This window comes from Sorghum bicolor, chromosome 1, assembly GCF_000003195.3.
Source record: "Sorghum bicolor cultivar BTx623 chromosome 1, Sorghum_bicolor_NCBIv3, whole genome shotgun sequence".
Lineage (NCBI taxonomy): Eukaryota > Viridiplantae > Streptophyta > Magnoliopsida > Poales > Poaceae > Sorghum > Sorghum bicolor.
In genome coordinates, this window is record NC_012870.2 from 441,937 (window position 1) to 453,239 (window position 11,303).

At 44.5% G+C, this 11,303-nt stretch overlaps 1 protein-coding gene across 1 annotated transcript; it reads left to right on the forward strand.

Annotated features, from left to right (window-relative positions):
• LOC8061378 (gibberellin 20 oxidase 1-D) lies at window positions 8,685-10,885 on the forward strand. Its single transcript, XM_002463438.2, has one exon. It carries the CDS (start codon window positions 9,247-9,249, stop codon window positions 10,384-10,386), a length of 1,140 nt encoding a protein of 379 aa, XP_002463483.1. The 5' UTR covers window positions 8,685-9,246; the 3' UTR covers window positions 10,387-10,885.

The following is an 11,303-nucleotide window of genomic DNA, read 5'->3' on the forward strand; positions in this document are numbered from 1 at the left end:
TCAGCTAACGACATGACCTCTCTTCCTAGTGTTGTGTCTCATCTTTTGCAGGACTATGGAGATGTCTTTCCAGAAGAAACACCGGCGGGACTACCTCGAATTCGTGGGATTGAGCATCAAATTGATCTCATTCCAGGGGCTGCACTACCTAATCGACCACCATACCGAACCAATCCAGAAGAAACAAAGGAGATACAAAGGCAAGTGCAAGAACTTCTTGATAAAGGTTATGTTCATGAAAGTTTAAGTCCTTGTGCTGTTCCTCTAATTTTAGTACCTAAGAAAGATAGTTCTTGGAGAATGTGTGTTGATTGTAGAGCTATAAATAACATCACTGTTCGCTATCGCCACCCTATCCCACGTTTAGATGACATGCTTGATGAATTAAGTGGTTCCACCATATTCACTAAAATTGATTTGAGAAGTGGATACCATCAGATAATAATGAAAACAGGGACGAATGGAAAACTGCATTTAAAACAAAATTTGGGCTGTATGAATGGTTACTTATGCCTTTTGGTTTGACTAATGCTCCTAGTACTTTCATGAGATTAATGAACCATGTCTTGAGAGCTTTCATTGGAAAATTTGTTGTTGTCTACTTCGATGATATCTTAATTTACAACAAGTCTTTTGAGGAACATGTGAATCATATTCGGCAAGTCTTGGAAGAGCTTAGAAAGGAGAAATTATTTGCTAATCTTGAGAAGTGCAGTTTTTGCACAGACCATGTTGTGTTTCTTGGCTTTGTTGTTTCAGGAAAGGGCATAGAAGTGGACGAAAGCAAGGTGAAAGCCATCAAGGATTGGCCAACTCCAACAAATGTAAGTCAAGTAAGAAGTTTTCATGACCTTGCTGGTTTTTATAGGAGGTTTGTGAGAGATTTTAGTACCATCGCTGCTCCTTTGAATGAATTGATAAAGAAAGGTGTTGACTTTAAATGGGAAAAATCACAACAAAATACATTTCAAGAATTAAAGAAACGTTTGACTGAAGCACCTGTACTTGTTCTTCCTGATTTCACTAAAACTTTTGAAATAGAATGTGATGCTAGTGGAATTGGGATAGGAGGAGTTTTAATGCAACAAGGAAAACCTGTAGCATATTTTAGTGAAAAACTAGGAGGTGCTCAACTGAATTATTTTGTTTATGATAAAGAATTATATGCTTTGGTACGTGTGCTTGAAACATGGCAGCACTACTTATGGCCAAAAGAATTTGTTATTCACTCTGATCATGAAGCTTTGAAATACTTGAAAGGACAGGCAAAATTGAACCGTCGTCATGCCAAATGGGATGAGTTCATCGAAACATTTTCATACATTGTGAAATCTAAGAAAGTGAATCGCACATTGTCAATGTTGCTGCGAACAATGGTGAAAAAGAACCTAAAGGTTTGGGAGGAATGCTTGCCACATGTGGAGTTTGCACATAACAGGGCAGTACACTCTACCACTAATATATGTCCTTTTGAAATTGTTTATGGGTTCAAACCTATTGCTTCGATAGATTTGTTGCCCCTTCCATTGCAGGAAAGAACCAATATGGAAGCCTCCAAGCGTGCTGCATGCATCAAGAAGGTACACGAGAAAGACCAAGGAAGCAATTGAACTCAAGGCAGGACACAAGGCTGCAAGTATGAACAAACATAGGAAGAAGGTGTCATTTGAACCCTGGGACTTGGTGTGGATACACTTGCGCAAGGATCGCTTTCCTCAGCAGCGCAAATCAAAATTGCTGCAACGAGTAGATGGTCCATTTCGTGTTCTTGAGAAGATCAATGACAATGCATACAAGATTGATCTTCCTGCAAGTTATGGCGTGTGCAACTCCTTCAATGTTGCTGATCTCTGACCATTCACAAGTGAAGACACTGTAGAGTCGAGGACGACTCCTTTTCAAGAGGGGGAGGATGATATGACCACGTCACCAAGCAAGATGTCACAAGCTCCAAGTCAAGCTACTCCCACTCAAATTTCACCTACACCGACACCAGCCCAAGTCATCGATGGACCGATTACACGTAGTCGTGCAAAGAAGCTACAACAAGAGGTCCACGCGCTACTTTGTGATATTCATTTTAATATTAGTGGGAATTATATACTACCTATGTGTTGTACCTTGATTGTACTCAGGTATATAGAAGAAGAGAAGGATGAATCGGACCCTGAAGAACGGACCAGTGCAAGTTCCAGAAGAAGTCAAAAACGGATCAGTGGAAGTCAAAAACGGACCAGTGCGAGAAATCTTCATAACTTTTTACTCACAAAAGCTATGAAGGTCCAGGAGCACTTGTTGGAAAGCTTGACGAGTCTACTTTTCAATGAATCTAGTAGCGACTAGTTTGGATACCCATATTGCCTGCAGACCAGAATTAGTACAGACTGCTCAGAAGGTCAACAGTCTGTCGTGACAGAATGTTGGTACAACTTGCCAAGTAAAACTGTACCAATCTACAGAGTTTCTTGGTGCATGGCATACATTAATGGAAAGCTCTTGGAGTATAGTTTCACACCCAAGAAACGGTTCATCATTTGGACTTCCTAATAAAAAGTTATGGTCAGTTTATTGGAAACTTCTCTGGAGGCCAACAGTCACGCGAAGCCACCTCGGGAATCCATTTCGAGGGGACCTTTCACATTGCCTTCCCTCAAAAACTCTATTTCGTTTTCATACCTATCTAGCAGGGCTGTTGCTAGTATAAATACCCCCTAAGACTCATTGTAATGTCAGACTTTTGATAATTGAAATACAAAACCCCTTTGTTCAGTTGCGTGCTAACAAATTCAGAGAGTGATCTCTACCCCTTTGCTCTTGTGATTTTCTCGCGGGATTACATAGGCGGCGGCTTCATCCGCTCCCAATTGGTGCTCCTACTCCCTTCAAGGTATTCCTTGATTGATTGTAGGTTGTGTTGGTTGGTTCTTTGAGAGTGTGGTTGGGCGAATCCTCGATTCAGGTTGCCGGTTAAAGACGGTGGTTGGCTTCGAGTTTTATTTGCCAGGTTGCACTAGTTATCGCTGCTTGCAGCAAGTTATCCGGCTGTTCTTCAGCTAGTTATCGGTGTTCATCCTACGTCATGAAGATCGGGACAACGTGTCGCATCATTTGGGGTGTATGATGGTATTGCCTGCTTATATGGGTGTAACCTTTGCTGATTTTTAGCTTATTAGTGCCACTAGACAGGTATTTGTACCAGTTTCTTTGAAGCCGATTACCAATCGGCTCAATATATATATATCATCATGTAGTCATTAATGGATGCTAATTTAGTGTGGTTAAAAACATCGAGTTGAACATTGTTGGACTTCTAAGATCAATGTATATGTGAACCTACGGATGATTTTGATAGGCTTGATAAATTAAGACATGGTTTTACATTGGCTAACCCATGTGAAAAGGTTGGCAACGGCTCTATACCAAGGATGAAATTTGTAAACCAAAATGTAGAAGCCAATTATAAAGTTAAATTAATTAAGCTTCTTAAGGAATATGTTGATTGCTTTGAATGGATTATATTGAGAAGCTTGGATTAAGCTGTGAGCACTTTGAGCATCGGTTTCCGATCAAACCTGGGTTTAGGCCTCACAAGCAACATCTGTACGCTTCAACTCTACGATATAAGACCATTTTAAACAGGAGATTAATCAGTTGTTACAAGCGGCTTTATTAAGCCGTGCAGGTATGCTGAGTGGGTATCTAATATTGTTCTCATTGAAATAAAAGAACTCTAGAAAGTTGTGAGTCTAAATTGATTTTGGAGATCTTAATAAAGCCACTCCAAAAAATATGAATATGATATGCTTAATGATGCTACAGGATATTGGGTTATTAGTTTTCTTGATGGTAACACCAACTACAATATGATTTTTATGCCCGAAGAGCACATGTCCAGAACGACGTGTCTTGGTTTTGTTGGTCTCTTCAAGTGGATTGACATGACTTTTGGATTCAAAATGCAAGAGTATGGATTTGATCTCTCATGATTTGATTGGTGTTATCATGAGAGTATATATTGATGATATTGTGATCAAATCAGCCGCTCGTACATCTCTTTTGGCTAATTTGCGCCTTGCTTTTGGAAGGATGCACCTATATGGTTTGAAAATGAATCCACTCAAATATGTATCGGTTGGGAAGTTTGGACGGCTTAATTATTTATGACAAAGGCATAGAGGTTGATCCTAAAAAAATAGAGACCATAAAAAACCTTTAGGCGCCTACATGCAAAAGGGATATGCAGAAATTTCTAGGAAAATTGAACTATTTGAGGAGATTCATTACGAATTTGTCCAAAAAGGTTATTCCTTTTACTCCCATACTTCAGTTGAAGAATGAATATGAATTTTACTAGAGATGACAACAACAACAAGACTTTGATAAAATCAAGGAATATATGTCAACACCATCGATTCTTCATGCACCTAGGAGGGAAGCTCCATTTAAATTATATATTGATGCCAAAGAGAAGGCTATCGATGTTATTTTGACTCCAGAAGACAAAAAAAAAAATAATATGTCATCACCTATTTTGTTGGCATCTTCCTGATCTCTAGACAAGGTTTGCCCATATTGAAAAATTATGCTTATTGGTGTACTATATGCATGTGCTAAATTGAGATCTAATTTGCTATATAGTACATGTTTTGTTGCTTCCGAGGCCAATGTTATTAAACACATGTTACATTGGCCAATCCTTAGAGAAAAGATCAAGCAATACACCTTAAATGAATATGAATTTGGCTTTTGAACCAATAAAAACACTACAAGGTCAATTCCTTGTTGATTTCATTGTAGAGCATAGAATTAACATAGAAGATGAAATCAGTTATGTCACTTATGCTTCATGGAAGATTTATTTTGATGGATCGACTTGCGAAGAAGATCGATCAAGGTGTTCGCATAGTCATCGTCTTGTCTAATGGTGCTACTTTTGATACATCAAGCTAATTGAACAACTTTTGCACCAACAATCAAATTGAATATGAAGCCCTATTGTTCGGCTTGAAAATATTATTACAATCTATGGAGGTGAAATATGTTGAAGCCTTTGGTAATTCTTTATTGGAGGTGAAACAAGTTGCATAGGTCTAGTTGTAGTACTCCAAGAGATGTGCAACTTTGTAGTTGACTATATTTTCATATTAAATCGTATAGGGCCGAGAAATTATGTTGTAAGATCAATAATTTGAAATTCTTTTTTTTCTTGAATTTTTCAGTACCTCAGCTTAAGAAATGACATAAACCAAAACTGTAGTAAGCAAATGGTTTACAAAATTTTCTGGTTCCAACTTTTTCATTTGTATTTATTTAGAGTCTCAATATGCATTATAATATTCACTAAAGTAATATATTAGACACTTTGTCACAAAGTGACTTTGTGTTGTAGTGGTAAGGAACCAATGGCCATGGGCTGGCTTGTGGGCTTCTCCCAGGCTTAAATTTATTTTTCTATTTTTTGTCCTTATTTACAAAATCTAGAAAACAAGGCAATACGAATTCAATTTTGTCTGCATCTATAAATTGATCTCTATAGGTGGGTACAATTTGGACTGCCTCTAGAAATCAATTCCTAGAGGTGGCTGAACTTTTGCCTTTACAAATGGTTTCTAGACACCTCTAAAAGCATGCCTATAGTAGTGGATGATTGTCCACACATTCATTTTACACTCATGGAACCATCAAACGTGTGCAACTTTTACACACTTTATTGTTTTGACTATGTTTCTTTGTTAGACTTCGAGCCACTTCTTTTCTTGTATTCCTAGGATCTAGTAGAACATATTTACAAATCTTAACACATGGTAATTCTAGTAATTAGCGTTGTAATCTAAATCACCAAAACCAAATATATATGATCATAGATAAGGCACATGATCCTTATGACAACTTTACACGATGAAGAAGGGAGGCATACTATAGCCGAGGACATCTAGGTTTCTCTAGAAAAAACCATAACCTATTTTATGATTGATACGATATCTTGACATATGGAGTAGTTCAATTGAATTTAAAAGTAGGCAGATAACACGCTAGAACCATATATCTTAAAGCTTCACACCTATTATAGAGATATTTCTAAATATATTTGTTGTGATGGATTGTCAATAAGTTTATGGGAGGACCATTTTGATGATTAGCCCTTGTGCCTAAAGTTCCCATGCCTATACACTTATGCCAAAAAGAAAAACATCTCTGCTTAGAAAGCCATTTCCAAAAATGATCTACTTACGCTCTTCAGGTTCCCCATGTCTTGGCAAGTTTTCAATGAATTTTAATTATTTCAGCTTACAGTTCATTATTTTGAGGAGAACAGGCACAATGATGACATCTAGCCATGCATTTGGGTTCGAAAGTACTACAATCACTCACTTAGCTCAGTTACCCCGCCAACTCCATTTATTTGGGCATGAAAATTCAAACGTATGCATGCTTGGATGGCACACTGACAACATCAACTACAACCTCCTCCTGATGATTGTCATTCCATAGTATGATGTGCTTGGATGGCACACCATGTGCCTAGCAGGCGCCATGCTTGGCACCAGTGACCACATGATTGCCGACATAGGTGCGACGTACAACTTCTCCAATATCGACTTTGCCTGCACCCTTGGGACACCGACCCTGGCACTTACCAAGACGGGGTGTCCAATCTCCATGGATGACAACCATGTCAATGCTATGCCGACAAAAGTACCACTACATCATCCTTCCACCTTGCTTCCAACGTCGACAAGCAAACTAACGTGCCCTTCCTCAACTGTAGTAACCACCACAAGGGTTGCCCGCATTGAGCCAGACCCGGAGCTTCACACCAAGCTCTAACTCACTACTTTAGATGAGCGTCAACTCTAGATCATCTTTGCCAACATCATAGTATAGGCGGCTAAACCAGCTTGGTCCATAGACTAAGGCTTCTTCTTCTTTGACATGTGCTTCTACATACACGCTGCTTCACCACTTTTGCCTAACCTTTTTGCAAATCGTCATATGAGAAGGACCACAAGGCTGGGAGCACATAGTGTTGCGCTGCCAACCGACCCTGACATCATCCGACACAAGACAACACAATCAGGCATCCTACTGGGGCGCACATGGCCAGAGGGCATTCCACCCTCAGTCACCATGGTCTTCATCAACAACCTCAGCCGCTAGTTGCTCCGTGTCAACAACATCTTCATCGCCCTCTACCATGGCTCCAACCGACAACGCCTCTTTCTCGATGAATGCGATTCTGAGTACTTCATCTTTAGCACCATGCTTTGCCTGATGACATCAACACCACCATGTTCGACCTCGACGATTTGGTGTCGGCTTTCTACTTCCATCGTCTCCGATGATGGCCACCATGACCATGACTCTGTTACTCCACCATGAGGAACGAACACAGATGACTACCTTTACTTTGTCTTCCACTATGTCAGCGACCTCTAGTACCGCTTCAAGTTTGCACCACTTCATACAAGGAAGGACATCATCCTCACCTACCCCATCTACAGATGCACAACTTGCCACCTAGAGGCCATCTTGCTAGGAGGAACGCTTCCCAACAATGCTGCCAACAAGTGGCTCCTATTTTGGCACGAGAACACACCGAGCGGACAAGGGGGAGTCCTGTCACGTGCCCAACGTGGCCCTTAGGCAGAATAAATTGGCTAAGTATGGCCCAAGAGGAAGAGGCGTTAGGCGCCCCTAACCCCGTGCCCTAATAGGCTAGGCGCCTAGGGGAGGAGGGCGTGCGCAGGCCGCAACCGCCGCCATCGCGACGTCATGAGATTGTCATCTAGTTACCTTAGTGAGTTCTAATAGATTTGGAAAAGATTGAGTTAAGTTAGGAAAGGAGGATCCGTATTCTATAGCCCCACCGCCCCTTGCATGTGCCCTAGCACGCGCCATCGCCCTCTCCTCCATAGCCGCCGCCCCAAGGTCACCCCCCATCAAGCTTGTTACAGGCCAGCTTTTCAGATGATGGCAAGTTTTGAAGGCTCTTTATTTCTAAAATAAAAACAGAGGAGTGGGGGGGGGGAATTGAGAACCTAAACAAACTTATATTTTGATATAAATTTGAAACTCTGAATTTTTTATATTTGAAGATGGAGGAAGTATATATTTGTAGCACAGGAGAGTACATAAGGACCCAGAAAAGGAAAGGAGCTCTATATGGCTATTTGCAACAGGTGAGAAAGGTTAGAGTAGTTGGATAATGTTTCTACCTTAGGTGAGCGAAGCTAGATGACTGGTGTGCTATCATCATGTGGATGGGAGTCGGGTAGGCCCCAAGAAGATTAGTTGCATGCACCATCCGAACTCTTTATCTGGTCACTGTTGGTAAGCTGGATCTTGATTGTGGGGTACAGCTGCAAGCCCACCAGTTTTAGTAGTTAGGTAAGCCTAGAGCAGCACTAATTGGGTTTGGGAGCTGCATCCATCCAGATTCCAGAATAGAAGAGCAGACAGACAGTAATGAATGAGTGGAGAACTGGAGATTGTTTACTACGTGCGTACTCTCGATCCTATGTATACTCTGGCCGGCAGTGTGGGTCATTTGAAGACGAAAGGGAAACGAAGATATCGTGTTTGAGTTTGAGACGGTAGTTTTCAAGATAAAGCTCGTCACATGGGCTGGGGGTTTGTTTGTTGTGTTGCAACAAGAGTGGTGGTGGTGGTGGTGGTGGTGAAGCAGACAGAGACAAGCATGGCGGCCGTCGGGACGGGAAGGGCCTTTCACTTTCTGCATCGTCGTCCGTCCTGTGGGCTGCTATGGCTATGGGTCGGGTGGGCACTCACTGCCGAGCGGCGAGAGACCGAGTGGCGCCGCGCGCGGCGGTCTCTCTCTCTCTGTCGCGATCGTCCTGTCCTGTGGCTGTGGCCGGCCACACGGGGCTCGGGCAGCTCGCTCGATCCGCCTCCTCCTCTGGGGTCTGGGCTCTGGCTGGCTCGCTCGCTCGCTGTGGCAAACCGTCCCCCCGCCTATCTCCCCCGTATAAAAAGGCAGCCGCACCCAGCAGGATGGAGCAGCAGCACACGAGAGGAGAGGAGAGGAGAGGAGCACAGGAGAGGAGCTCAGAGAGGAGCTCTCAGCTCCAGCCTCGGAATCCTCGAAAACTCACTCGCAAGTAGCCACTCGGCATTACACTACAGTTGCAAACCTCCTTGAGTGGCAGGCACTGCCCTGCCCTGCCCCAGAGCAGAGCAGAGCAGGTGATACTCTGCTTCTAGTAGCTCTTGTAGTTAGGTAGCATCATGGTGCAGCAGGCGTCGCTTGGTGAGCCGCTGCTGCTCCAGCCGCCGCCGCCGTCCCTGGTGTTCGACGCCGCCCGTCTGAGCGGTCTGTCCGACATCCCGCAGCAATTTCTGTGGCCCGCCGACGAGAGCCCCACCCCGGACGCCGCCGAGGAGCTGGCCGTGCCGCTCATCGACCTCTCCGGGGACGCCGCCGAGGTGGTCCGCCAGGTGCGCCGCGCCTGCGACCTGCACGGCTTCTTCCAGGTGGTGAACCACGGCATCGACGACGCGCTCCTGCAGGAGGCGCACCGCTGCATGGACGCCTTCTTCACGCTCCCCATGTCCGACAAGCAGCGCGCGCAGCGCCGTCAGGGGGACAGCTGCGGATACGCCAGCAGCTTCACGGGCCGCTTCGCGTCCAAGCTGCCATGGAAGGAGACGCTGTCGTTCCGCTACTCCGACGACCAGGGCGACGGCGACGTCGTCGTGGACTACTTCGTCGACAAGCTGGGCGATGCGTACCGTCACCACGGGGAGGTGTACGGCCGCTACTGCTCCGAGATGAGCCGGCTGTCGCTGGAGCTGATGGAGGTGCTCGGGGAGAGCCTCGGCGTGGGCCGCCGCCACTTCCGCCGCTTCTTCCAGGGGAACGACTCCATCATGCGCCTCAACTACTACCCGCCGTGCCAGCGGCCCTACGACACGCTGGGCACCGGACCGCATTGCGACCCCACCTCCCTCACCATCCTCCACCAGGACGACGTCGGAGGCCTCCAGGTGTTCGACGCCGCCACCGGCCCCGGCACCGGCCGCTGGCGCTCCATCAGGCCCCACCCGGGCGCCTTCGTCGTCAACATCGGCGACACCTTCATGGCGCTCTCCAACGGACGCTACAGGAGCTGCCTGCACCGCGCCGTCGTCAACAGCCGGGTGCCCCGCCGCTCGCTCGCCTTCTTCCTGTGCCCGGAGATGGACAAGGTGGTGCGCCCGCCCGCCGAGCTGGTGGACGACGCCAACCCGAGGGCGTACCCGGACTTCACGTGGCGGACGCTGCTCGACTTCACCATGAGGCACTACAGGTCCGACATGAGGACGCTCGAGGCATTCTCCAACTGGCTCAACCATGGCGGACACCTCTCATCACCACCTCCTCCATGATGGATGGATGGATGGATGCATCGTCGTCCGTCTCCGGCGTCACCACCGTACTACTTACGTGTAGCAAGGAATTTACATTACATATATATAGTATATATATTTGTATTGGGAGTACGCGCGTATGTGTGTGTATTAGTAGGTTATTAAGCTAAGAATGAAGGTGCTGCATGGCATGGCTGATATATGATCCATCCATGGAGCCATGCATCCAACAAGTTAATTAGTACTAGAAGAAGAATGAAGATGATGAGGAGGAGGATAATTGGAGGAGGACGGATCATCGATGCATCATGCGGCTGATCCCTCCTCCACACGCTACGGCAGCCGCAGGCACAACACCATTGGAATTGAAATTAATTACTTAAGCTAGCTAGCTCCATCTATTTTACTCGCTCCTTTTGATCCATGCATTTTTCAAACCAAGTACTAGTTTATTACTGTTAATCAACAAACTAACGCAAGTAAGTAGTAGTACCTAATAAAAAGCTCTTTGCCTTTCCTTCCTCTCTTGTTGCTGATTGATTGATGGATGGATAGATGGATGGATGGGCTTCAATTTTGTCGTGTCATGTCTTCTGCGAGTTCTCTGCTTATTTTACTCCATTAATTATATTCGTTCCACCGATCCGCTTTTAAATTATGACGTTTAAGATAAGCTAATTGCTGGTTCGAAAACAGAATATTTTTTTCTCGAATACGTAAAAAAAATTACGTACCATTTATTTTAATTAGGACAAAAGTTTAATACAAACAACGCGTTGCTGATGAGCGCCCTAGGAGAGGAAAAGAGATTAAGTTTTATTAGAGATGCATGGGTGGATATAGTAGAGAAGAAGGGAATTTGTATTATTAATTGTACCATTGGGTTTGGCAACTATTAATACCATTTGTAGTCCAGCAGGCAGGTAGCCCGTATT

Bases quoted from the DNA above. Each gene is read 5' to 3' on its own strand.
- LOC8061378 (XM_002463438.2), top strand. From the start codon at position 9,247: ATGGTGCAGCAGGCGTCGCTTGGTGAGCCGCTGCTGCTCCAGCCGCCG.